Source organism: Monodon monoceros, unplaced genomic scaffold (assembly GCF_005190385.1).
Source record: "Monodon monoceros isolate NGI ecotype Baffin Bay Population unplaced genomic scaffold, NGI_Narwhal_1 Super_Scaffold_11, whole genome shotgun sequence".
Classification (NCBI taxonomy): domain Eukaryota; kingdom Metazoa; phylum Chordata; class Mammalia; order Artiodactyla; family Monodontidae; genus Monodon; species Monodon monoceros.
Genome location: NW_021703767.1, coordinates 71,753,319 through 71,780,861, shown reverse-complemented (window position 1 = coordinate 71,780,861; position 27,543 = coordinate 71,753,319). Strand labels below are relative to the sequence as shown.

Sequence of the window (27,543 nt, the reverse complement as noted above, 5' to 3'; positions counted from 1 at the left end):
ATTAACATAACCTCTAAAAATTAACAGTAGTTCCTTTATATTATAAGGTATCCAGTGTTCAATTTTTGGCTATCATAAAAAATTTTTTTTGTATAATTTGTTTTGAGTTAGGATCTAAATAAGTTCCATTCAAGCAATTCATATTTTGTGACTCAGTAAGTTTAGTGAAACCTGTGACATTAGAACTTTTCCAAGGCAAAAGCTATTGAAAATTGCTTTTCATGATCACAGTGAAAACCTTCATTGAAATTAAGCTTGGGAAAATATAGTTGTTTTTTCATATTTTTTTTTGCGGTGTTTTGTTTTGAATGTTAAAGATCTGACTGTTAGATTTTTTGAAAAATGATCATTACTGAGTTATTGATTGATTGATACCCTTCTGTGCGCCAAAGCAGTGCTAGCTGAAGTATACAATGGTAAGCAAGATAGACATCTTTCTCTGTGTTTAGTCATTTTAAATACTGATGTTTTGGTTTTATATTTGAAACCTTAATTCATGTCTTGTTCTGGGCAAGGAATAAATTGTTTTCTTGATTCCTCTCCCCTCCCACCAAATCTTGTGCTTGCAATCATTGTGCCAGATGGTATGACAGTTTTTATTTTTGTTTTTAAAATTCCATTCCAACTTGGCTGTGTAAGACAAAGTTGTTCCCCTCAAATAGCTTAAAATTTAATAGAAGAGATACATCCAGCAGAAAATAATAATGGCAGGCTGTTACATTTCCTGTGCCCTATTTGACTTGATTATTTTTTGGTTTAACTGTTTTCTTTTTCTTTCTACCCATGTTTTATGACTGCATCTTGCAGGAGAGTCTTATAGATGCAAGTGAAGACAGCCAGCTAGAAGCTGCCATCAGAGCCTCCTTGCAAGAGACACATTTTGATTCCACACAGACAAAACAGGATAGCCGCTCAGATGAAGAATCTGAATCTGAACTTTTTTCTGGCAGTGAGGAGTTCATATCCGTTTGTGGCTCTGATGAGGAGGAGGAGATAGAGAATCTTGCCAAGTCTAGAAAGTCTCCCCACAAAGATTTGGGGCATAGAAAAGAGGAAAACAGAAGGTCACTGACTGAGCCCCCTGCCAGAACTGAGCCTGGAACAGCCACAAATCACCAAGGATTGCCAGCGATGGATTCAGAAATATTGGAGATGTCACCTGAAAAATCAGATGGAATAGTGGAGGGCATTGATGTAAATGGTGGGTTACATTTTAGATTTCCTTTACTTAATACTTGACTATTACTGAAGGGATTTGTTTATTTGTTTAAATTAGTCTTCTATCTTAAGCAGCTATATCTCTCTATATATTTTTTAACCCTTCCTTTAGGACCAAAAGCACAGCTGATGTTGCGGTATCCAGATGGAAAAAGGGAACAAATCACTCTTCCAGAGCAAGCTAAACTACTAGTAAGTATATCTAATTGGAAGCATTTACTCGAAGCAGAAAAACTAATTGGCGTAATTAGCTTGATGATTCTTTGAAATAGGTGTTAGGTCTGACCTCTAACTGGAAACTTCACTGTGGTGAATCTTAATTCTAACTGCTTTATTTCCTTCCCAAATTATCTTGGGCAACTCACATAGTCCGTTGTAGCCAAGGCATTTCTGTTCCATGGCTGCATGTAATAGAAACCCAACTGAAATTATTACCTGGAAAAGGGGAGTGGGGTTATTTGAAGACTGTAGAGGGGCCTCCTAGGTTTCTAGTAGCTGGAACTGCAAAGTAGTTAAGAACCAAGACTATTTTCCTGTGTGTTTCTCTTGTGGGGCCTGTTGGGTTTTCCCCTTGTGATTCTCTACTTCATACCATTCTTCTCTCTGTATTCTGGTGGCTTTTGTTTGCAAAACAGCTTGTACATAGTCCATCATACCGGTGCTCTGAGGGCCTTTTCCTCCAGAGTCCACAGCTGATGGGCCCTCCCTCCGTATTTTTCAACTTCTAGAAAAGAGAATGAGTCTGACTTGCTTAGATTAGCCTATGAATGGATCCTCCTTGAGTCAGGTGTTCATACCTGGCCATTTGCTGTGGCTAAAAATAATGAGAATCTTGAAGACTGTGACTTGAATGCAAGTAGGCTCTGGCCTCTGGTGCTAATATCCAGACTGTCTCCCTAGTCTAGTAATTGGAAAGGAATGGGAGATGAGACAATGAATAGAACAAGTATAGACCACTTTTTTGAGAAGGTTGGTTGTGAAGCTAGAGTGGGGAGTGGGCAGTAATCAGAGGGGAAAAGATGATCGAAGGAGAGACTGAGCATGTTTAAGTCTTATTGGAGGTATCTGCAGAGAAGATATTGAAGATACCCGTAAAAGAGTGGTATTCCGTGGTGGCACAGTTTCTGAGATGGCAAGAAGGGATTCAATGCACAGGTGACAAGATAGGATGAACGACATATCTTCCCTGATAAATAGAAAGAAGGAAAACTGATAAAATGTTTAAAAATTAGGACAATAGTTTTTTTGTTTTTTTTTTTAAGGGAACTTTATTTTTATTTATATATTTATTTATGGCTGCTTTGGGTCTTCATTGCTGCACAGGCTTTCTCTAGTTGTGGTGAGCGGGGGCTACTCTTCATTGTGGTGCGTGGGCTTCTCATTGTGGTGGATTCTCTTGTTGCGGAGCACGGGCTCTAGGCACATGGCTTCAGTTGTGGCACGAGGGCTCAGTAGTTGTGGCTTGCGGGCTCTAGAGTACAGGCTCAGTAGTTGTGGCGCACAGGTTTAGTTGCTCCGTGGCATGTGGGATCTTCCTGGACCAGGGCTCGAACCTGTGTCCCCTGCATTGGCAGGCAGCTTCTTAACCACTGCACCACCAGGGAAGAAATTGGGTTTGTTCATTGGAGAGACAGTAATAACCCTGTATATTTCAGTATCACTTAATGGCTCTAAATTATTGGGTGCAGGTTTAGTATCTCCCCATCTAGAGGGTTATATTGGCCCTTCCATAAGAGTAAGCTTCAATTATCTGAAAGAATAACTTAAACTTTTATCTGATTTTAAAATGAATGTTATATTTTTAATTCTTCAATATGCTCTTTCTTTTTGTTTCCATCTAACAGCTTTGTCTTTCTGTTATTTTTCATAGGCTTTGGTGAAGCATGTCCAATCTAAAGGATATCCAAATGAACGTTTTGAACTTCTCACCAACTTCCCTCGAAGGAAACTCTCTCATCTGGACTATGATATTACATTACAGGAGGCAGGCCTTTGTCCTCAAGAGACTGTCTTTGTACAGGAAAGAAATTAACATCATGGCCTGACCTCTCTCAGCTTACCCCTTTTTTTCCCTTTTTCTGTGAGATACCATGTCACTGAGTATGTATTTTGGCTCATAGGACCATAGAGCCAAAGTTGGGCAAGCAAGTCACCTGCCTTCTCTTTTATTTCTTGTTCTCTCCTATAATCAGTCTCACATACCCCACCCCACCCCTCTTTTTCTCTCTTCTCCCATTTTCTTCTTTTTCCTACTTTTCTCTCTTTCTTACCTAATCTGGTGACCAAATGGAAGTGTTAGGATAAGACCTCCTAGTACTGGCAGCAGGAAATGTATGTTCCAATAAGTGGTCTCTTACACAGCACTTTTTTGGGATCAAATGATAATGTTACTCCTCAGATTCCTTTGGTAAAGGAATGGCTAGATTCAGAATAAGAGCAGCCTCCTTTTTTTGTAAGCCCCATGTTTAGTAGGGAGAAGAAATTCTCTAACACATGTTTTGTTTTATTATTCATGTAGGAAATATCGTGTAACAGTGTCCAGGGTTTTGTTTACATGGAAAAAGCGTCCTTTATAATTATTGCTCATCATATTTAAAATTTTTTTCAAAGGATTCCCATCTTCCCAGCTAGAATTGTTTCCATGATATGTGTTATTGACAGAAAGAATGTTAAACTAGGGTAAGTAGCATGGGGTGGCTTTCAGTATCCTAGCCTGAGACAGCTTTCTTTATTACTCTATAAACTATCTTGATCCTGCTAGTCCTGGAATGGACATTTCGTGAGCATTTTGTGGTGACTGGGATAGGAAGGTGCTTGCTGTTCTTGCCAGTACAGCATAATAGTTCCTTTGGCCCTTCCATTGTTTGGGTCCACAAGTGATCTGTAGGAAGGCAGATGTTCAATAATCATGAGTACAGTGGCTTGTAGTTATAACCACTATGGTTATTGATTGTCCTATGTACTTTAAGGCATACTTAATGTATGCCCCAGGGGAAAAAGAAAAGATGCAGCTGAGAGTTGCTAACCATGTTCCTTTGGTTAGAAATAATGATTCATTTTTTACCCTTGGTTGGAACAGTCTCTAAAAGGCTCTGGTGACTGAATGAGCCTAATTCCTCATGCTGTTTCTTGCAAAAGGTATCAAAACTGAAAACCTCTCTAAGTAGAAGACCTTTAAAATCAATTCATAAGACAACATTTAGTAAGGGAGGTGGGGAAGATTACCAGTAATCTTCAGATGTGGGTTTTTTCTGCCAACAAAAGCCACATTCAAATTGTAGTTGATGAATGCTTTTTTCAGTATTATTTAGAAGAGGCCATCTTGAATCTATATAATATGATTTGACTTATCAGCTTCACATTTTGCTCGATTCTTATTTTGAGCTTTAGAGTCCTCTGAAGGGGTAGTAGTAACTCTGGTGGCAAAAATCAGAACTTTAACTTGTTATAAAACCATAATACAGAATGAACGTATTTTGTCAATTGAGGTTTAGATTGACTGATTCTTCTGCTTGAGGAACATAAATTGCTATTGCTCAGAGACCTTTAGGTTCCCATCTACTTTAAGATCACTCTCTTGGCAACTAGGGGATTAAAAAAAAAAAACATGCTTGTTTTTGCTAGTACACAGTTAGAGAATACAGTTTCTAATGGTTGGACTTTGAGGGACCCTCTCTAAAGAATGAGTTATGTATCTCCTCAAGGAAATCATGGAAAATTCTGTTTATTCTTCAGTGAGTCCTATTGAATTAATGTTCTTACATTTTTTTCTAAGTCTGTGTAAGTGCTTATGTATAAGTATATAATTGTATAAATATTTATAAATATATTTATATAATTACAATTTCATTTATACCTTGAGTCAAAGTTCTCTCTTTAGATTGGTGACTGAGTAATACCACTTCGGTGTTTTTTTCATAGGCTCTCGAGGCTAACTAGCAGCTTCTGATCTAGTGAGGAGGCATGGTTTTCATGTTAATTCCTCAGTTGTATATCTGAAATTGGATAATATACTTGCTATCTGAAGAAAAGAGCTATATACAAAGGTGCATTAGAGGGTAAAAAAATTGTTGGTTGTAGACAAGGTCAGAAATCTAGAAATTCAGGGAGGCACAGGGTAAGAAATGAGGTTATGCTCAGTGTTGGTGCTGTCATGGCACCTATCTCCACTCGGCAAAGTCACAGCTAAAGTCCAAATCTGTCAAAAATATGAAGTCAAGAATTTTCCCCATAGGATTCTGTTTCATTCTTTTACCTACTAGTTTCTTTTTATAAAACATATCTAGAGAACTTGAGACAACATGTTCGTTAATGATAAGATATAGTTCTTTCTGATAAGCTCAGCCCTGGCATATCCATTTATGAGAAACCAAAGTGACTTTTTCAACTTCGATTACTGTGAGATGACCACATCAAAGTGATATAAGTAAGCATATCAAAGAGATAGGGCATGAGATACTGATCCAACTTAGATAAAACTGGAGTGTTTAGAGTACAAGATTAGAGGATTTTATTTTATTTTGAGGCAGGAGTGTAATTATCCTGGCCTTGATATAGAGGCCCATGGGGGAGGCATTATGGATTGTACACAAGAAGAGTATGGATTGTGCTTTGTTCAAGAACTTAATCCACTTAGGTAGTATGTCTTATTTCTTCTGCAAATTCCTTAGCTCTTTGGAGGAGAGATTTTATTGAATAGATAAAATGAAGTTAGTAAGATAGGTAAAAATAGTCATTCCTTGTAGGTATTGGAAACAGCTTGAGAGAGATCTTAAAAGGTAAGGAGGAAAAGAGCAAGATAGACTTTGAGAGTAAATGACAGGAGACAAATATAAAGAGATGAAATGAAAACTAGCAGGGGAAAAGTAACAGGAAGTCTTTTGAATTTGATTTAGGAAGGAACCAGAGAAGAGAACAGCCAAATGAGGGAAGAACAGGGAACTAATTTTGAGTAACTAACGTGCGAAGTACTTTATGTGCATTTTCTCCTTTAATCTCCCTAAGAACTCTACCAAATGGATATTTCCCCCATTTTATAGATAAGGAAGAAAATTGAAGTGCAGAGAACTTGTTCAGGATGTCACAGCTAGTAAGTAAGTGGCAAAATCAAAATTGGCATTCATGCTTTTTTCACTCCCATGCTGTAGTCTCCTGCAATAGGAATCAATTTGCTCAAAAGGTTATCTTCGCATTGTTTGGCTCTGTAAGTTATCATTTGATTTTTTTCCTTAAAGCTTGTGAGATTTGTGCTATGCCTATAAATTCTTATTTACACTGTTATTTTGAGGGGCAGATTACTGATTGCTTTTTTAAAATGATGCAGTGATGAAAATGTAAGAGGAAAATAACTATGGCATTATTTGCCAAGAAAAAATGGAAAGGATAAAAAAGAATTTTATCAAATTTTTAACCATTTCTCAGAAAAGATACAATTATCTTTTCTATATCCCATCTGTATTAGATTATTGAAACTTCTATGTGTATATTTTAAAATCTCCTATAAAATTCTACTTCCTTGATTCTATAAGTTAACAATTATTTGAGTCCTTAATCAAAGTTGGAAAAATCTTGAAATCCAAGATCTGGTTCCTGCCTGTTTTATCCAGTTGGAGAAACACACTACACTTGAGATAATAGGAGAATATGTAAATGCTTACCTTTCTGAGACTGAACCATAATTACAATAGAAGTTTAGAAAGGGTAAAGAATAGTGTAGGCTTTAGTTAGGAAAATAAAACTGGAAAGTGGCAAACACTGTGGCTCAGATTTTCTTTTGACTTACCTGTATTCTTTAGTTCCACCTTTTGTAACTACTAGATTTAGGGCATGATGTTTTAACAGTAAGGCATAACTAGTACCCAAGTAGGAAAGAATTATTGATTCCAGGATTAAAGATTTTAGCTAGCAGGGATCTCACTTGGATACTTAGGAAAATACCAGAGGGAGCCACTTGCTACTGAAAAGTGAAGGAAAGATTTAATTTCTATACCCAGGTACAAATTAAATGTATAGTACAATATATTATATATGATATGCAGAAAGGGCACTATATGTAGGCAATAAGTGTACTTGGGTAACAGCTCTGCTTCTAATTAACAGAGAATTGGACTAGATCAATAGTTCTTAGTCTGTTCAAGTAAAAGGGCTTGTAATTTTAAAATTCAGCAGTGGTGGGGAGTTGTGGGGTTAAGTATAAATATCATTAATTCCATAAGTGGAGAAAATGTAAATGTGCATATGGAATTGCAGACCTTTTGCAGAAACTCTTGGAACCTACAGATTGTAGACCACTGAATTAGATTATCTCTGAATCTTTTCCACTCCAAAATTTAATGCTTTTAGTCTCTTACCTTTATTTTATATATTATCCCTAGAGTAATTAAAAGTATACTTGTTAATCAGTTCTTGCTTTTTTTTTCCTGTGTCCAGGTTTCATTTGCCCAGTAACTTGATCTGCCCTACTGTGATGACTGTAATCTTCAGAAAGGAGAGTATAATAGTTACAGATCTAGTAATGATCTTTTAAACACAATTCATTACTTTTAAAACTTAATGCTGTGTTCCTAATCAGTGTTGAGTATGACTAAAATGTAATGAGAACCAAATATTTCACTGACACCGGAGTTAAATTTTATTTTGTATGTGTGCTTAAACAAAGCACTTTACTGGCTGAGTAATTGTTAGGAAATTGATTTGTGTAAGCTGTAGAAGTCACACTTGGTTTTGACAGAAACAAGTGTTTCAAGATCCAATTAGGCCGACTTTTTAAAATATTTCTTATCCCATAGAGTGTATCTCCATGGTGTCATTCTCTCTCTGGCCCTCTTTCATTTGGAGCCAGAGAGAGAGAGTAAATAGTATTCAGTAGTACTACTCAATAGTAAATCATGGGATGGGGGTTGATGAATAAGTAAAGTCTTGTGTAAAACTAAATGAGAGTAAGAAGAACCCACCCTTCTGGTGAACATGGCAGTTTTCCAATAGGACCACTTAAAGACAGCTGTGTACTATGAATATTCAACTTCATTGATTTGCCTTGCTTAACATTTTAGTTACTGCCTCACCATGCAGTTTAGTATTGCACTGTACACATTTTAGAATGGTGGTAAGAATGTTCTTTAGTACTGAAAATAACCAACAGAGAATACCAAGCCTGACATTGATTTCTCCTGACATGTAGAAATTTGGTATTTCAGTGATGGCTATTTTGGTCTTTGATTCACCTATGTATCAATCCTGCTAGAGAGACAGCTTAGAATCTAGCTTTTTTCAGTAGAGATTATGATGACCTTGGTAGTTTTCCCATGAAGTGATCTCGTGGTTAAATTATTGGATGTAATGAGACCCTTAAATTAGAAAATCTTTTAATATAATTTTCTATTTTATTTTTCCATTCTCTTCTTGATTTTTGACATCTGTTCTCAGAAAATGTCTTGATTTTTAATGAAAATTGGCTGTGTTTAAGAAATTCCATTTCTAAATTTTAATATGTAACATTTTTCATTTTTCATAAATTAATATACAAGGAAAGAATTTGAGGCAAACATCATTTTTATAACTCATTTTCTCTCTACCTAAGAATCCTTATTCCAAATATAGAATAGCTAGCTCCATGATACCCCTCCGCCCTTTTTTGGCCTATGGAATGCAGTTGTATTGCTTAGAATCTCAGTCATTCTCATAAACATGATAGTGTTTGGTACAGGCCTTGCTTTGACATATGATCTCAAAGTAGAGTTGAGCAATCTAATATGAACTACTTTAATAAAACATAATTTAGCATTTCTGTATTTTCAAAAGATAACCAGATTTACGTGTAGGATTAGAGATACAAATACCGATGGTAGTATTTTCCTAAGAACAATCAAATATTAATCTATAAATATGGAAAGCTGCCTTGTTGTACTTAATTCTCTTGCAACAAACAGCAAATTTTTGTTGCTTGCCTAATAGTATTTCCTCTACAGAGATCAAAATGCCCTAAGATTTTATATCCCTTATAAGGTCACTTGGGTTTACAAAGTGGAGGAATAAGCTGGACTTAACATAAGAAAAATTTTACCTCCATTAAAAGAAGTTGTTAATCTAACTGGGCCACCATGAATCACTCATTTATTAGACATGGTAAATAAAATGGGAAACATTTCAAATAATTAGATAAATTCTGACCTGGAATTGAATTCTCCCTTCCTTAGAATCTTTTCTATTTGCTTTTTTCATAGACTCAATATGGGCATCTTATCTGATAAGGGAGAAATTCTTGATACGGAGCCATTCCCTGCCATTGTGCTTTTTTTCCCCTCTGTCAAGGTCACTGACTTTAAGTACATGTCACCAGGATATATTTCAAGTTAATGGCATTGGAATGTTGATGCTCAGTTGGATATCTTTCTGTTTTCAACAAAATGGCTTTATAGTATGCTTTTCTCAAAGCTTCTGTGTTCTTAATAATGGAAAATATCAATAAATGGTGTGATTCAAAATATAAATAGGTTTTTGACACTGATAATCAGATGCTCTTAACAGTAGCTTTTTGATAATTCATTGCCCTGTAAGTTAAACCTCATGTGGAGTGACCATTGCCACCAGAAAATCCCCTCTTACATGCTAATTAGAATGAAAGGAGTATGTGACCTCCACTTTTCAGTTAATGAGTAGGAAGTTTGTAGGGGCTGTTTATCTTACCTGTTGGGGGACTTGGGCCTTGTTACTTTCCTAGGTTTGTCACTTCGGTTTGGAAAGGGTATTTAAAACTTGCTGGGAAACAGACAGTAAAGCTATGAGATAATCCTCTAGTCTTAAATGTAGAGAAATGAGTACCAGTTGATGCTAACACAATACTTGGACTTTGAGGGGCTTCCAGCCAAGCTTTGGCATGAATTTTAGACACAATTTTATTCACTCTTAAGAATCTTTCTTTCTAGAATGGTTTTCCCTTTGATTGTTAACAACTTCTAAGCATCTGGTGTCTTTTTTTTTTTAACCCTTTAAGAAACAAAGTAGGTATTGATTGTTCCATGGAAACACTCAGGAGTGTTGTAGGCTTCTGTGCATGCTTTGTATGAATTTAGTTTGAACAATGCGTTCTGAATCATCTGGGATGTCCAATTCTGGCATGTCTTCACTAACTGTGTTTTTTAAACATTTTCCATGTCATTTTCCAAACCTCACTTCCCATCTTATGCAGAGAAGTTTAACCAAGGAATGAAATTTGGGGATAGGGATGGGGGTGGGTTGGGGGCTTGAGTGAAGTCAACTTAGGGTATTTGCTTTAGTGTTCTCAAGCAGTTTCTCACAGTGTTTAGAAATTCCCTGGGATGTTTGTGTACTCACCTTATTCTGGATAAAGTGGTGGTCTTAGTGAGATTTGCATTCTTAATGCAGGACAGGCTCTAAATTTAATCTGTAGTGTAACTTTGTTATTGAATCCAAGAAGATAATGGACAGAGACAGTGCTTCTATTGTAATGTTTCTGGCAAGTGTTCCCTAAAATGCACATATGTATAGTTCTCAGTTTTCTGGGCTTTAATCCCGTGGTGCTAGGAGATATCATTTATTTCTGCAGTTCTTCTCAAGAGTGGGAAGAAGGCTTTGGGACATGTGAGAAAGGGGCAACTGGATCATCCACTAAATTTTTTTGTTCAAGACACACTAGAGACCCTCCTGTATTTCTAGTAAGTGATAATAAAGGTGCTAGGGAAAGCCTTAAATCTGAAGACATATGGAGGCCGTAGAAAATCTAAACTTGTAGGAGGAGAAAAACAAGCCGTTAGATAAAGCAGAGCTGTAACTGCTGGCTAAGACTCAATGGAACTTCCACTTGCTCTAAAACCAGGGAAATCTTAGATAACTGGGTGTGATATATCTATAGATACACATAGTCTATAGGTAAATAATTTCTAAAATGAGGATCTTTCTCTCAGTTGGTGATCCTCTGGTTTTGGCTGTACCAAATTGTGAATATTCTTGCTGTGTTGTACCCAGTTGCTTTATATTGACATTGCAACTTGAATTGGGGAGGGGGGCGGTGGGACATTTGGGGTTGGGGAGGGAGGGAAGTCTTTTGAAGACATCAGCTCACTGTGCTGAGAGAGGGACCAAACTCAAGGAAACCTCTGATCTATAAATTCAACTGCTGCATTTTTTTATAAATACATGTAAATGTCCTGTTGTAATATTTGATCTTGGAAATAAAATCAAAAACTTTTCAGTATTAGTTTTCTTGCATTATTGTTTTTGTGAGGTAAGACTCTGGATACTACTTTTGTTAATACAGTTCAGGTTTGCTTGCTTTCATATTCTCATGTTTAGCACACTGTAGTATTTATTGAAAAAGGTTAGTTCATAGTCGGGTTGTCAAGGGTAAATGTTTGTTAGCTTCTTCTCTGCTCTTAGTTAACATGTTGAACATTCATGATAAATGCTCTATAAATGTTGGTTGAACTATTCATGAAATCACTGGGTTAGCTAGCCTTGTAAGGAAAGTAAGATTCTGTATTTGACATATTGGCAGTTCAAGCAGTGTCTAGTCTTTCAGATCAGCAGTGACTAATGACTAAGGACTCAGCTTAAACAAGTGAAGGAAAAAAAGTAATTACTAAATTAATGGGAGAAAAACCAGGAGTTATGAGAGACCATGATGAGCAAAACAGACACAGCCCCTGCCCTCAAAGAACTTTCTTTTTAGTTAGGAATACAGATAGTAAACAAATTAAAAAAATATAGATTTGATTCAAACACTATGAACAAAACTGGAAAAGGAGCCAGTAGAGAATTCTGCTTTAAATAGGATGTTGGGGAGTTAACATTTAGACTGACACCTGAAGGATGAAAAGAAGGTGGCCCATACTAAGAGTAGGAGGAAAACTTCCAAGGAGAACAACAAATGCAAAGGCTGTGGAGCAGGAAAGTTTTTGATGTATCCGAGGTATTGAGAGAAGGCCAATGTGTTTTGCATGTAGTGAGCAAAGGGAGTGGCATAAAATGTGTAAAAGCCAGATCATACAACACCTTATTGGCCCAGTAAGGAGTTCATATAGTGTTCATATAGAGTATAACAAGAAGCCATTATTGTCTGGAGGGTGGATTGCAAAAGAGCAAGAGTAGAGACTATTGCAGTGATCAGGGTACAAAACGGAAATTGCCTGGACCAGCGTCATGGCAATGGAACTGGGAAGTAGTATACAGATTAGAGATGCATTTTAAGGTAGAAATTTAAAGACTTAACTGTTGGATTAGATGTGGGGCAATGAGGGAAGGAGAAATCAAGAATGACTCAAGTTTCATGCAATGGATAGGTAGTAGTGTCATTCCTGAGGCAGGAATGGGGGATCAAGCAGATTTGGTGGGATAGAAATCATTTTGGATGTGTTAATTGCAGCACTTCCAAGTGCAGGTGTAGTATAGCAAGTTGGACACGTGATTCTGAAGCTAGGAAGAGAGGTGAACTGGACTTAGAGATTTGAGAAATCATCAGCGCTGTAGATGGAGTTCAGTGCCATGAGAAAGAATGAGGTCACTCAGGAGAAAGTTAAAGAAGAGGGCCCAGAACCCAGGCCTGGAGATCACCAACAGGAAGAGGCCCCGTCTAAGAGGTGAGGCCAGTGAGGGAGAAGAAACACCAGAGTGGGTTGTCAAGGGAGCCAAGAGTGAGAATGTTCAAAAAGCATCTAGTGGCCAACTCTAATTCTTCCTAGGGGCCAAGTGTTCATTAGACACAAGAAATCATTGGAGACCAAGAACAGTTTCAATGCGATGTTGGAGATGGAAGCCTAACTTGAGTGGGTTGAAGTTTGTAATATTTTTATACTAATGAAGAAAAAAGGAAAAAGTCCCAAACTTCCTCTTCAGTGGACTGGTGTAAATGGCAACTCTTTCAACATTACTTATCTTCCTTTTTTTCTCTCTCCAGTTGAGGAAAATGTGCACTCTTGTTGAGCCAGCTGTCAGTCAAAGCTGAAGCCCGCCCACGAGGAAGCTGATTAGTCTGTCACTCTTATTTGGGCAACACTGGCCTGATTGTCCTTATCTTTTCCCTTTCCCTCTACCAGTGAATTCCATTTTCTCAACTTCCTCTATTCCTTGCTCAAATCCCACCTCCAAACCTCTCAATATCCCCCAGAATGGGACATCTGTCTATCCTGTTTTCGCAAGCCTTTCGGCCACGGGAAGCCTTTTATGGCATTAGGCAAATTGTTTTCCCACCCAGGCCCCATTCTAAATTTGTGCCCACCCTAGACTCCCATTTACTTTCCCCTAGAAATATCACCAACCAAGTGATAACTAGTAGCTGTGTCTCCAGTAGAGCCAAATTCTGATATTATTAACATATCTATAAGAAGGTAATGTTTAGTTCTTTCATGGCAGTGACCAGGCCTCTGTGGCCATAGAGGGCTTACCACAGGGGAATGAAGAATTTGACCTAAGCTGGCCTTACTTAGTAAAACTTTACTGCAAGCATATAGTTTCTAAAAGAAGGCTCTTGTTCATCAGATTAATCATTGAATTAATTGTCACAAATTTACCCTAAGGAACAAGGACTTAAAGTTGCCCTCACCAGCCCCAACTAAGTTTGGCACTTTAAGGTGTTAAAGCCAAATTCCATCATTTTCCTTTGCTGGGTTATACCTCAGATTGGAATTGCTGGGTCATAGGGTAGGTGAATATTTAATTTTGGTAAATAATATTGCCAAACATTTAACCAAAGGGGTCCTACTAACTTACACTCCCACCAGCAATGTTCCAATTGCTTTACATTCTCATCAACATTTTTAATTTAAGCCATTCGGTTATGTGTTTGGTAGTATCTCACTGTGGTTTTAATTTGCATTTTCATGATGAGTTAGAACTTTTCATATACTTATTGGCCATTTGAGAAGTGCCTGCTCAAGTTGTTTTGCCCAGTTTTTACTGGCTCTTTGTCTTCTTCACTGGTTTGTAGACATTCTTAATTCCAGGCATGAGACGCTTGTCAGATATATGTATTATAAATGTTTTCTCCTGTCTATAGTTTGCTTTTTCACTTTCTTAATGTCTTTTGATGAAGAGTGGTTCTTGATTTTAAGTTCCATTTATCAATCTTTTTCTTTATGGTCCCTGCTTTTTGTGTCCAGTTTGAAAAAAATCTTTGCCCACTTCCCACTGCATTTTTATTTACCTGTGCTATTTATATGCCTCTTCCCCACAACTGTGAGATCCTTGAGGATAGAGCCTGCTGTATCTTATTCTGCTCTGTAGACTCAGAATCTAGCATAGAGCTTAGAACATGGTGGGAATTCAGGAATCACTTGACTAATGAAATAATTCACGCACTGGATGGAGTAGCACCCATCATCTCTGTGCACAGAGATTTTACTAATGATGCAAACAACACTGAGAAAACCCTTGATGCATATATATGAGGAATAATTATGTTATTAATATTCTTTTAAACTGTATGTGAGCTGCTTTCTATGTGTGAAGTTTCTATGTATGCAGATGTATATGTGCCTGACACAAAAGCTGGTAAACCGCTATTGAAAAGTTCATTAAATAGGACCCAGTACAATGAGGTATCACCTCACACCAGTTAGAATGGGCATCATCAGAAAATCTACACACAATAAATGCTGGGGAGGGTGTGGAGAAAAGGGAGCCCTCTTGCACTGTAGGTGGGAATGTAAATTGATACAGCCACTATGGAGGACAGTATGGAGGTTCCTTAAAAAACTAAAAATAGAACTACCATATGACCCAGCAATCCCACTACTGGGCATATACCCAGAGAAAAGCATTATTCAAAAAGACACATGCACCCCAATGTTCACTGCAGCACTATTTACAATAGCCAGGACATGGAAGCTACCTAAATGCCCATCGACAGACGAATGGATAAAGAAGATGTGGTACATATATACAATGGAATATTACTCAGTCATAAAAAGGAATGAAATTGGGTCATTTGTAGAGACGTGGATGGATCTAGAGACTGCCATACAGTGTGAAGTAAGAAAGAGAAAAAACAAATATTGTATATTAACGCATATATGTGGAACCTAGAAAAATGGTACAGATGAACTGGTTTTCAGGGCAGAAATAGAGACACAGATGTAGAGAACAAACGTATGGACACCAAGGGGGGAAAGTGGCAGGAGGGGTGGTGGTGGTGTGATGAATTGGGAGATTGGGATTGACATGTATACACTGATGTGTATAAAATGGGTGACTAATAAGAACCTGCTGTATAAAAAATAAATAAAATGAAATTCAAAAAAAAAATAGGATCCAGTTTCCATTTTCATCGTAAAAGGGAATCATTTAGAGCCCAATTGAATTCTTGTATCTCCCCGGAGAATTGAATTTTGATAGAGGATACTAGGCGAGGGCTCACAAGCTTTATATTAAGAAGAAACGTTTATTCACCTTATAAAACACATTTACAAACTATCTCATTAGATCCTTACAACAGACCTAAAGCAAGTAAAATAAATACTAGGTTAGCTTCATCATGCAGATAAAGAGATTATAGCCCAGAGAAATTTGACTTGCTCAGAGTAACAGTGAGTGAGGTTGAAGGAAAATGATCCTGTGTCATCTAACTCTACACTCTATACAGCCCCACATATTGATGCTTGAGATATTTTTTTTCCCAGCCCAGATTCCAGCTATCTGTTTGGAGGCAGTACTATGGTGCTTTGGCACCTAAGAGACCTGGGTCTCAATTTCTGCTACAAATACCTATTAGCTGTGTGAACTTGGGTAGTTCACTGAGCCTCAGTAATAATAATCTGTTCATTTGTAAAATAATGCCTACCTCACAAGTTTATTTTGAGAATTAAATAAGATGCTAGATGCCTCTCCTGGGTTAGTCCTCTCTTTTTTTTCTTCTCAGCTTAGCAAAAAGGATTTTATTTGCAGTGTCTGTTAGAACATTTCTTAATTAGGCAATTAGAATGGTTTGATGACAGAATGCCAGATATCACTCAGATTTTAGAAGGTATTTCTGTTCCCAACTCAGTGGCTTATCTAACAGCAGACACTCTCATATCAGTATCATTAAAATGGTGGTACAGATGGTGGTGGCCTAGAGCTTGAAAAAAAAAGTTAGAAAGCTATTAAAGGAGCCACAGCTAAGAGCAAAATAAGGAAGGTGATAAGGAAAAAATGATGGCCGCCCTGCTTGGTGCTGTTTTTCCAAGGAGCCCAAACACTGCAGGGAGTGAAACAGATACGGGCTGGTAGTGTGTGAAAAAGTGTTGCTGCTTGGGAAAGAAAGGAGGATAAGGTATTTCTCATGGGTGCATCCTCTGACTCATTAAGGCATTTTAGCTCACGAGGCCATGCCTCCTGGTTCCTTTCTTAGGGTCACATGAAAATGAGTAGAGGGTGGGTCATCAGGAGAGGGCTCTTCAGGAAGAGGAAAGCTCCTTTGTTGCAGGCCTGTGGGCAGCGGTGTGCGGGCATGCATGCCCACACACACACACACACGCCTGAGTGACTTCCACATATAAATAGCGCCTCTCTGACCCTCTGTAGGAGTCCTGAAAGAGGAGCCTCCAGTCCAAACCTGCAGGAGTTCCAGCTGAGGCCACAGGAGTTCAGACCCACTCTGAACACGGAGCCCTTCACCAGGTTCTTTCTCTCCCATCCTGATTCTTGCCACCGGATGCAGGTAAGCAGAAATGGAAGGGCCCAGTGAGGGGATGGCCAGGGAATAGTTTGGTCTAGCAGCTAAGAGCACAAACTTCCAACTCAAAGGAGATCTGGCTCAACCACTGAGCAGCTGTGTGACTTCAGGCAATTTGTTTAACATCTCTTTGCCTCAGTCCATCAACTTCAGGCCTTTACACATGCTTAGAATACTTTTCCCTTCCCAACTTTGCCCGTCTAATGCCTCGTTGTCAAGTTTTAGCTCGTACAACACTCCTTCCAGGAGGCTCTGCCTTGCTTCTGCAGATAAGGTTAGGCGATCCTCTAGTGCTCCCATCACACCTTCAGCTGGACTGTTCTGCTCCACACTTTCTCGTTGCCTGGTTAGTGTCCCCACCAGACTTTAAGTTCCTCAAGAGAAGAGTCTGTCTCTGGTTCACCAGAGTGAATAGCGCCTGGCAGATAGTGGTCACAATAAATATTTGACTGGCCAAAGAATGATAAAAGTCTGGCTAGGTGATGATTTAGGTTGAGAGACACACAGAATTTCAAGTCTCTTCCTCTATATCACTCAGCTGATCACTTAAACTGTTGCCCAGACATCTAGGTAATGATTTGTTCATCCAGCCAGGATCTCAGGTTAGAACAGGGTGCCCCTAAAGCCTGGTTGTGAGGTTTTACCTTATCCTGCTTGTCTCTTCAGATATCAAATTAGCCAGACTCTTTGCTAATCTACTGGCTCACATTTGTGGAAGCATTTCTCAGAATGTTGTGATTTCTAGGGGAACAAATCAAGAGGAGGAAGCGAAACTCCAACTGAGCCGCAGCCCTCCTAGATGCAGCAGCACAGCAAGTGCTTTTAGCAGATTCGTAGGACAGCCAGGATTCTCTGAATCCCACTCATCCCAAAGGCCGGGCTCAACTTAGTTTTCCCTCTGCACGTTCATATCTTTTAGCTTCCCTTCTAAAACTTTCCTGATAAGAAAAATTTCCAAAGAAGAGATTTTTGGGGTGGGGAGGTTCATGTCGGTGATCTATTGTCTAGACAGGCCTTACTCATAGGTGGAATGATTCAAAGGAGGCTGAAGGCATTCCTGAGCAAAAGGTTCTTCCAGCCGGTGGTCTAGAGTGTGCCTCAATGTCCAACCACACACCAGTCCTTTCTTGGACCCCTGACAAAATGTCAGTCATCTGAGAGGCATGTGGGTTAAAGTCGTTACTTGCTAACACCCTGGACACACACTGAGAGTGCGGCTCTCAATGGCAGGGAGGTCTGGGGAGGGAGGCTGCATCACAGACTGTTTGGGTGGGTTGTTACCATACATATGCCCTGCCCGCTGACAGCAGAGCAGGCTCCTCACCCTGAGGACCTGTGGAGGAAGTAGCCAGTACCATACCGGCTTGGAGGACACTTCAGGAAGAGAGGTCTCTGTGGTGGGCCCCTGGGGGAGGGGGCAGGGGAAGGGACAGACCATCCCTCCTGATTCCTGGTGCCCCCTCTTCCCTCCAGGCCCCTCGTATCCTTGGAGTAAGGGCCACTGTTCCTCCGTATCCTACCCCCAACTCCTCCAGCATGTGCCCCCCTCCACAGAGACCCGAACTTCCTTTCATCAGGGATGAGTTATTTTATCCACCGTTTGAGAGACATGGCTTACAGAGCAAATACCCTGTGGAGAGGGCACACGGTGAAGGCAACTCATCCCACTAAAATATTAGCAATTGCATCAGAAAGTTTCCTGCTGGGAGGAGCAGCTGAGATGAGTTTGGGCTCTGAGATTAGGGAAGCAAATGTCACCAAGGCCTGAGGAGGCTGGGGAATGGGGGTATGGGCGGGCAGGACAAGAGCACCCCCTTTCCTGCCCCAACCAAATGGCCTGCTCAGTGCTGTGTCTAACACGAGTCTCTATATAAGCTGAAGTCTGGACGAACAAAAAAAACCTAGGCTAATCAAGTTTGTGTTTTTTTAAATTAAGTTCATAAATGGTAAAACCGTTTTTAAAAATGTATGATAAAATCGAAATTTAGGGTAGTCGTTCCCAGGAAGGAGTACAGGCATATGATAGAGAGGGCACACCTGGGGCTTCAATAGTATTAGTGGTAAGAATCTATTTTGTAAACCAGCTGTGTTTACATAGGTGTTGTTCAATTATTCCACACTACTAGCAAGAGCAAATATATTATATACATTATGCTTAATTCTTTAACTCTGAAATATTTCATTATATATGTAGGTGTATGTATATATGTAAAAGAGAGATTGGGGTGGAGGCTTTGATCTATACATATTTTCTGGTTATGGGCAAAGCTGTGTGTTAGGAGGGGAGCGTCAAGAGCCTTAAGCTGAGCCAGACATGTAACTGAATTGCAAAGTGGCAACAAACCACTTCTTGGGGATGTCATGGTACTGACTTTTTTCAGATCCACATTGACATGAGTGTACCCAAATATTACTAGTCCTATTCTAATTCATATTAAAAAAAATAAAAAGTTCACAGATCAGTGAAAATTTAAAAGGGAGAAACGGCTATAAGTAAAGGTGTGGAGGAGGCATTTTACAACCTATCTAGACATGACATTTTAATTTGTAATCAATTTTATTGATATATAATTAAAATATAATAAAATTCACCAATTTTAAGAGTAGTTTGATGAGTTTTGTCAATATATATATAGTTGTATATTCATAAGAATCTAGATATAGAACATTTTTATCACCTCAAAAAGTTTCCTTATGTACGTATATTAATCCCCTCTTCTATTCTCAGCCCCTGGCAACCACTGATCTGCTTCCTGTCACTAGTTCTGCCTTTTCTAGTGTTTATAATTTCATATAAACAGAATCATACAGTGAGTAGTCTTTTGTTTCTGGCTTCTTTCATTTAGCATGATTTTGAGATTCATCCATGTTGTTTCATGTATCAGTAGTTTATTGTTTTTTATTGCCTAGTAGTAGTACTAATTGTATGGATATACCACAGTTTATCTATTCATCTATTGATGAACATTTGAGTTATTTCTCACTTTTTTGTATTTCTCATTTTTAATTGATTTTTTATTGTGGTAAAATATATATAACTTAAAGCTTGTTATTTTAACCATATTAAAGTGTACAACTCAGTGGCATTAATTACATTCTCAATGTTGTGTAACTATATATTACCATTACCTGTTTCCAAAACTTTTTCATTACCCCCAAACAGAAACTCTGTAAACATTAAACAATAACTCCCCATTCCCCCTTCCCCTCAGTCCCTAGTAACCTCTAATCTACTTTCTGTCTCTATGAATTTGCCTATTCTGGATATTTCATATAAGTAGAATCATACATACTTGTCCTTTAGTGTCTGGCTTATTTCATTTAGCATAATGTTTTCGTGCTTCATTCATGTTGCAGCATGTAACAGAACTTCATTTTTTTAATGGCTGAATAATATTCCATTGCACATATATATATATATATTTTTTTTTCATTCATTCATCTGTTGGTGGACACTTAGGTTGTTTCCATGTTTCTAATTTTTAGTTATTATGAATAAAGCTCCTCTGGACATTCAAGTACCAGTCTTTGTGTGGGCATGTGTTTTCATGTCTCTTGGATAAATATATAGAAGTGGAATTACTTGATCATTTGGTAAGTGACGGTTTAGGAAACTGCCAAGCTTATTTCCAAAGTGGCTGTACCATTTGCATTCTCACCACATATCTATGAGAGTTCTAGTTGTTCCACATCCTCACCAACACTTGGTATAGTCCAACTTTTTTTTCTTTTTTTTGCGGTACGTGGGCGTCTCACTCTTGTGGCCTCTCCCGTTGTGGAGCACAGACTCCGGATGCGCAGGCCCAGTGGCCATGGCTCACAGGCCCATCCGCTCCGCGGCATGTGGGATCTTCCCAGACCGGGGCACGAACCCGTGTCCCCTGCATCAGCAGGCGGACTCTCAACCACTGCGCCACCAGGGAAGCCCCTAGTCCAACTTTTTAACTGTAACAATTCCAGTGGGTATGTAGTAGGATCTTATTTTGGTTTTAATTTTCACTCCCCTATGTTAATGATGTTGAGTGTCTTTTCATGTTCTTAGTTGTCATCCATATAGCTTTTCTTTTGTGAGATGAAATGAAGTGTCTGTTCACATCGTTTTCCCATTTTTAAAAACCATCGTTTGCCTTCTTTTTTTTGTTTACATTATTTTATTTATTTGGTTGCGCTGGGTCTTAGTTGCGGCAGGCGTGCTCCTTAGTCACAGCTTGCGGGCTCCTTAGTTGCAGCATGCATGTGAGATCTAGTTCCCTGACCAGGGATTGAACCTGGGCCCCCTGCACTGAGAGCGTGGAGTCTTAACCACTGCACCACCAGTGAAGTCCCTCAGTTGTTTGTCTACTTATGGTAGAGTCTTAAGAATTCTTTATGTATTCTAGATACAAATCCTTTGTCAGATGTATATGAGGTCACATTCACATACATATTTACAAAATATGTATTGTGAATATTTACTCCCAGCCTGTGTTTTGTCTCTTCATTTCCTTAATGGTGTCTTTTGAAGAGCAAAATTTTAATTTTGAAGTAGTTTACTTTATCACTTTTTATAGGTTGTACTTTTTGTGTTCTATATAATAAATCTTTATCTAACTGAAAATCCCAATGATTTTCTCTGTTGTTTTCTTGTAAAATTTTTATTAGGTTTAGATCCATGGTCCATTTCGAGTTAGTTATTGAATAGGGTTTGCAGTAATAGGAAAAGTATATATTTTTGTTTTGCATATGGATTGTTCCAGCATCATTTGTTGAAGAGACTCTCCTTTTCCTACTAAAATACCATCTTTTTCAAAAATCATTTGATCATATTTGTGTAGCTCTATTTCTGAATTCTCTAGTCTGTTCCAGTGGTCTGCATGTCTGTATACACCATTACTTTGCAGTCTTGATTACTGTAGCTTTATAATGTCTTAACATCACATGATGTAAGCCCTCCAACTTTGGTCTTCTTTTCCACATTGTTTTGAAAAATCTAGGTCTTTTGCATTTCCATGTAAATTTAGATTCAGCTTGTCAGTTTCTACGACAGAACACTGCTAGGATTTCGACTGAGATTGCACTGATACTAAGCCTTTTGATTCATGAACATGGTATATCTCTCCATTTATTTGGGTCTTCTTTAATTTTTCTCAGTAATGTTTTATAATTTTTAGTGTACAGGTCTTACACAGATTTTGTAAAATTTATCCATAAGTATTTTCTATTTGTATGTTATTGTAAATGTTGTTGTTTTTTAACTTTTATAATTTATCATTGCTTGTATATAGAAATACAATAGAATTTTTGTATATTTAAGTTTTTATTTGGTAACCTTGCTAAACTCACCTATTAACTTTTTGATGGATTCCTTACAATTTTCTACACAGATAATCATGTTACTGTGAATAATGATATTCTTACTTCTTTCTTTCATACCTGTGGCTTTTGCCACTTTTTATTTTCTTATTGCACTGGAAAGGACCTCCTGTACAATGTTGAATGGAAGTGGTAACAGCAGACATCTTTAAAATGACGTCTTTTAAAGCAAGAGGATGACACCTTTAAAATTTTGTTTTTCGGGCTTCCCTGGTGGCGCAGTGGTTGAGAATCTGCCTGCTAATGCAGGGGACACGGGTTCGAGCCCTGGTCTGGGAGGATCCCACATGCCACGGAGCAACTAGGCCTGTGAGCCACAGCTACTGAGCCTGCACGTCTGGAGCCTGTGCTCCGCAACAAGAGAGGCCGCGATAGTGAGAGGCCCGTGCGCCGCGATGAAGAGTGGCCCCCGCTTGCCACAACTAGAGAAAGCCCTCGCACAGAAACGAAGACCCAACACAGCAAAAATAAATTAATTAATTAATGAACTCCTACGCCCAACATCTTCAAAAAAATTTTTTTTGTTGTTTTTCTGTATCAGGTAGAAATAATCACTGGCTTTAATAGAGGTACAAGCAAATTATGATGGGATGAGGAGTGTGTGTGTGTGTGTGTGCGTGTGTGTGCTTGTGTGTGTGTGAGTGGGAGCTGGCAGAAAATGGAGCAATTAAATTCTATCCATTGGGAAATATTTATAAGACGCAGAGTTTTTAAGCAAGTTCCTTGGCTCTTCTTGATCTGACCCTAGGGGGTGACAGTGCCTCTGGTCTATTTCCCCCTCCCCACCCTGCTTCTGGGGTTTCCCCTACCCACCAGCTCCCAGTAACAGAGCTACCATGACCCTCTTTCCATTGGTTCCAGGACAGTGTCCTCTCTCTGTGTGATGGCATGCTCACGGACCTGCTCCCAAATACTGGGGCTGAGCCTCGGGACTACAGCCCTGTTTGCTGCTGCAGCCAACACAGTGCTCCTCTTTCCTAACTGGGATGTGACCTACCTGTTGAGGGGCCTCATTGGCAGGCATGCCATGCTGGGCTCTGGGCTCTGGGGAGGAGGCCTCATGGTGAGTGTCTGGGGTTCCCTGGGTGTGAACTCCCAAAGTGCCCCTTAGAGGTGGAGCAGCGAGGTGGGGGTGGGGGTAGTGTTTTGATTCCTTGAAAAAAAGCTTGAACTAACAAGCTGGCTGTGGGGTCTATAGCAGCTCCAAGGGATAGAAGACTCTAGGAAGACTGGTCAAATGTTGCTGAATTTTGGACTAGGCAGGCTTGGTGTGAACGCTGCCATTCATAGAGTCACATTAGGCTAGTCATCCAAAACTGGGTCCTGACAGTCAAAGCCAAGCCCTCTGGGAAAGGTAGGGTAATTAAGTCCATGTGAGATGTCTAACCACTCTATTTCAGCAGCCACAGGTGGCAGCTAGAGATGTAAATTACCCAATCTCTTTTTAACACTCTTCCCTCTTCCCCCAGGTTCTCACTGCAGCTACCCTCATCTCCTTGACGGGCTGGAGATATGGCTGCTTCAGTAAGAGTGGGCCCTGCCAAAGTGTAAGCACCCGATTCCACTCTTCTAATACCTAGAATGTCCCCACATTCTATTACTTTAGAAGCAGAGTGATAAAGAGACAATTTCAGTCTTGGGGTTTGAAGTCAGGTCCTGACCGTACCTCTCTAAGGGTCTAAAAACCCTAAGCTTTTGGGCAAGTTTTCTGAATCTCGGATCCTTCTGTAAAATGAAAGTTAACAGGATCAAGTCCAGGGAGGAAGTGCTTAATGAACCATAAATGTCTACACACATGTGAGGAACTGTTCTTTTTAATTTTATTGATGTATAGTTTACAATGTCCTGTTAATTTCTGCTATATAGCAAAGCGATTCAGCTATACATGAACTGTTCTTATTAGTTTTAGCCTATTGAACAATATGGACACGAGTTATGTACATTGTAGTCATGTGTCACTGATAGAAAATTTCCTGGCTATTTTTCTTAATTTTTCTTGGAGCTGAAAGATTCTCCAGAGATCATCTGATGACTAGATTCTAGTCTAACCTCTCCATTTTACAGATAATGAAGCTGAGGCCCAGAATAAATTTGCACTTTATTAATTAAAGCAACATCTATATATATTTGAAAAATCTCAGTACATAAATGTATAAGATATATTGCTCATTCAGTCTCAGACACATGAATTTGTGGCCTTTTTACAGTAACTCTGCATCCTGCTTTGATATCTACAGCCCACATGTTGGGAACCCTGCTGATTCAGAATTATATGTTAAAGAATTAAGTATAAACACCCACACATTTCATTCACTATCTGTTCTCAGTCATGTCTGGTTTTCCCCTAGGCAAGTGGTTCTCGACTTGAATGTGTGCGTCAGAATCCCTGCAGCGTTTGTTAAAACACAGATTGCTGGGCCCCACGCCCAGAGTTTCTGACTCTGTAGGTCTGGGGTGGAGCAAGATGAGGAGGGGGGGAAATTTGCATTTCTAACAAGTTTCCAGGTGATGTGCTGTTGCTGGGACAGGGACCACATTTTTAGAACCTCTGTCCTAGGCTTATGTCAGACTAATTCATCTTGATCTTTTAACTTAGAGTCAAAACTTACTACACAGCTTTCTGCGGCCCCTCTCGATTTCTAAACCAGTTTGACATCAGTGGGAAAACGACTCTGATTCGGTATAAAAACTATATATATATATACGCACACACACACACACACACACACACACACACACACACACACATATATATATATGTTTTATTTAAAATTTTAAAATATGTGTTTTTTGAGAAGGAGAAAAAAAAATCTGGTATCCTGAGAAAGAAACCAATCTGGAAGTTAGAATCCTGCCAAGGAAATAAACACATTGCTATCTTTTGGGAAGGAAATGAGTGGTGCACAGAACAGAAAAGTACAATGACAGAACTCGAGTTATTTCAGAGTTGACTGTAATTTCTCTCTGTCTCTGCCTCCCTCCCTCCCTCCTTTTCTTCCTTCTTTCCCCTCTTCCTCCCTTCCTTCCTTTCATGCTTGATCTGAGAAAGAGAGGAATCAGGGATGGCAGCTTGGAACTTTTGAAAAAATACAGCTTTCTTTTAAAAGGGTCAGAGGGGGGCTTGCGATAACCAATCTGACCCTTTAAGCCAGAGACTGAATGACTGCAGTCTGAGTGACAAAGTTTTTGATGCCACTCTGCTGAGAAGCTCTGAAGAGCCTGCTGAATCAGGCTGAACCTGCTGCTGGGACCAGGTGCCAGTGTTTCCCCCTTCTCCATTCCTTCTTTCCCACCCCCTCCCGGCTCTACCCAGTGACCCCTCATCAGCCAGCCCTACCTTGGCTATGTTTTAAAGGAGGTGCTGTGGGTAAGATCATTCCCATGACTGGGGAAGGCCTGAGCACCAGAGAAGTTAGATTTGTCCAGATCAGCCCACAAGTCACGACACCCTCTCAGGCTCACTGTTTCTTCTCTCCTTCTGCAGGTGCTTACTGCTCTGTTGTCAAGTGGCCTGGCTTTTCTTGGAGCCTTGATTTGCTTTATCACTTCTGGAGTAGCCCTGAAAGATGGTCCCTTTTGCATGTTCGATGTTTCGTCCTTCAATCAGACACAGGCTTGGAAACATGGTTACCCATTCAAAGACCTGCAAGGCAGGTAAATGGATGGAAACTTGGATTTGCAGTCTCTTCAGAGAAAGAAAGACACAGAAAGGGACTACAAACTCCTTTTAGTCTGCATTCTAGCATCTTGCTTCTCTGATGCTCAGAAAATTGCAAATGCAACAATAGTCACCCTCAAAAATCTAGTCCTACGACCTGAGCTGAGGGAGAACCCAGGTTTCTATCAAGGTTGCTGGGATTTTCTTACTTATTCCAACCCCTGATCTCTTTATTTTTGGGGATAGGAATTATTTGTATGACCATTCACTCTGGAATTCTGTCTGCCTGGAGCCTTCTAAAGCTGTCATTTGGCACGTGTGCTTCTTCTCTGCCCTTCTGTGCATCAGCCTCCTCCAGATTCTCCTGGTGGTCATTCACTTCATCAACAGCTTCCTGGGCCTTTTCTGCAGCCTCTGTGAGAAGTAACAGGTAATGCCCTCTTTTTAAATAATTAATTAATTAATTAATTAATTTGTTTTTGGCTGAGTTGGGTCTTCATTGCTGCACGGGCTTTCACTAGTTGTGGCGAGTGGGGGCTACTCTTCGTTGTGGTGCGCGGGCTTCTCACTGCGGTGGCTTCTCTTGGTGTGGAGCATGGGCTCTAGGCGCACGGGCTTTCAGTAGTTGTGGCTCGCGGGCTCTAGAGCGCAGCCTCAGTAGTTGTGGCACATGGGCTTAGCTGTCGCGAGGCATGTGGGATCTTCCTGGACCAGGGCTCGAACCCGTGTCCCCGCAGGCAGTTTCTTAACCAATGCGCCACCAAGGAAGTCCCGGTAATTCCCTCTTAAACATGAGTGTTTTCATCATGAGCTGCCTTGAATCTTTTCTGCAAGAGTGGGTATGAATTATAAACAAATTTCCCTTTTAGGTAGTCATGTAGTAATAATAACAATAATAATTCCTTGCATGTATGTTGAATGATACAATGCATTTTAAATCACATTGTAGGGACTTCCAGTGGTTAAGAATCTGCCTTCTAATGCAGGGGACAAGGGTTTGATCCCTGGTCAGGGAACTAAGATCCTACACACCGTGGAGCAACTAAGCCCGCTCTCTCTAGAACCTGTGCACCACAACTAGAGAGCCTGCGTACTGCAACTACTGACCCCTCGCACTCTGGAGCCCACGCACCACAACTAGAGAAGCCCGCGCGCTGCAACAAAGAGCCGGTGCACTGCAACAAAAAGATCCCGCGTGCCGCAACAAGACCTGATGCAGCCAAATAAATAAATAAATTTTTAAAAAATCACATTGTAAATTGCAAGATGATATATTAGTAGAAGAAATAATTATCATTATTATTGTGTAGGAACTTATAGTCCATAAAATGTCCTCCAGCCATGATCTCATTTCAGCCTCTCAAAAGCCCCATAAAATTGGCCGCATGTTACAGATGAAGTTGAGGCTCCTAGAGGATAATGGACTTGCTGCCCAAAAGCAGTCAGTTAGGTTCAGGTAAAGTCAATACCTGACCCCCTACTTTCTAAATTCAAGTTCACTAGCTTAATGGACTGAATTATGTGCTCCCAAAATTCGTAGTTTGAAGCTCTAGCCCTCAACGTGACTTTGGAGATAGGACCTTTAAGAAGCTAATTTAGGTTAGATGGGGTCATAAGAGTGGGACACTAATCGAATAAGACTGGCATCCTT

The 27,543-nt window shown here is 39.5% G+C and overlaps 2 protein-coding genes across 2 annotated transcripts in view; both read left to right on the top strand.

Moving 5' to 3' along the window:
* UBXN7 (UBX domain protein 7) overlaps positions 1 to 11,236 on the top strand; it is a 54,386-nt gene extending 43,150 nt beyond the window's left edge. Inside the window, exons 6-8 of the mRNA XM_029213721.1 lie at positions 748 to 1,201; positions 1,331 to 1,410; positions 3,089 to 11,236. Of these exons, the coding sequence (XP_029069554.1) occupies positions 748 to 1,201; positions 1,331 to 1,410; positions 3,089 to 3,250 (696 nt within the window). The 3' untranslated portion in view covers positions 3,251 to 11,236. The remainder of the gene's footprint in view (positions 1 to 747; positions 1,202 to 1,330; positions 1,411 to 3,088) is intronic.
* A 5,580-nt stretch (positions 11,237 to 16,816) lies between these two features.
* On the top strand, positions 16,817 to 26,906 carry TM4SF19 (transmembrane 4 L six family member 19). Its single transcript, XM_029215180.1, has 6 exons — positions 16,817 to 16,867; positions 23,096 to 23,297; positions 23,704 to 23,781; positions 25,719 to 25,888; positions 26,139 to 26,322; positions 26,879 to 26,906. The coding sequence occupies exons 2-5, from the start codon at positions 23,118 to 23,120 to the stop codon at positions 26,317 to 26,319; spliced, it is 609 nt and encodes a 202-aa protein (XP_029071013.1). The 5' UTR covers positions 16,817 to 16,867; positions 23,096 to 23,117; the 3' UTR covers positions 26,320 to 26,322; positions 26,879 to 26,906.
* Positions 26,907 to 27,543: the final 637 nt, after the last annotated feature.

Excerpts from the sequence above, each read along its gene's own strand:
- TM4SF19 (XM_029215180.1), top strand. The coding sequence starts at position 23,118 with ATGGCATGCTCACGGACCTGCTCCCAAATACTGGGGCTGAGCCTCGGG. Across the intron at positions 23,782-25,718 it reads AGAGTGGGCCCTGCCAAAGT|GTGCTTACTGCTCTGTTGTC; the intron begins GTAAGCACCCGA and ends CTCCTTCTGCAG. Across the intron at positions 25,889-26,138 it reads TTCAAAGACCTGCAAGGCAG|GAATTATTTGTATGACCATT; the intron begins GTAAATGGATGG and ends TTTTGGGGATAG.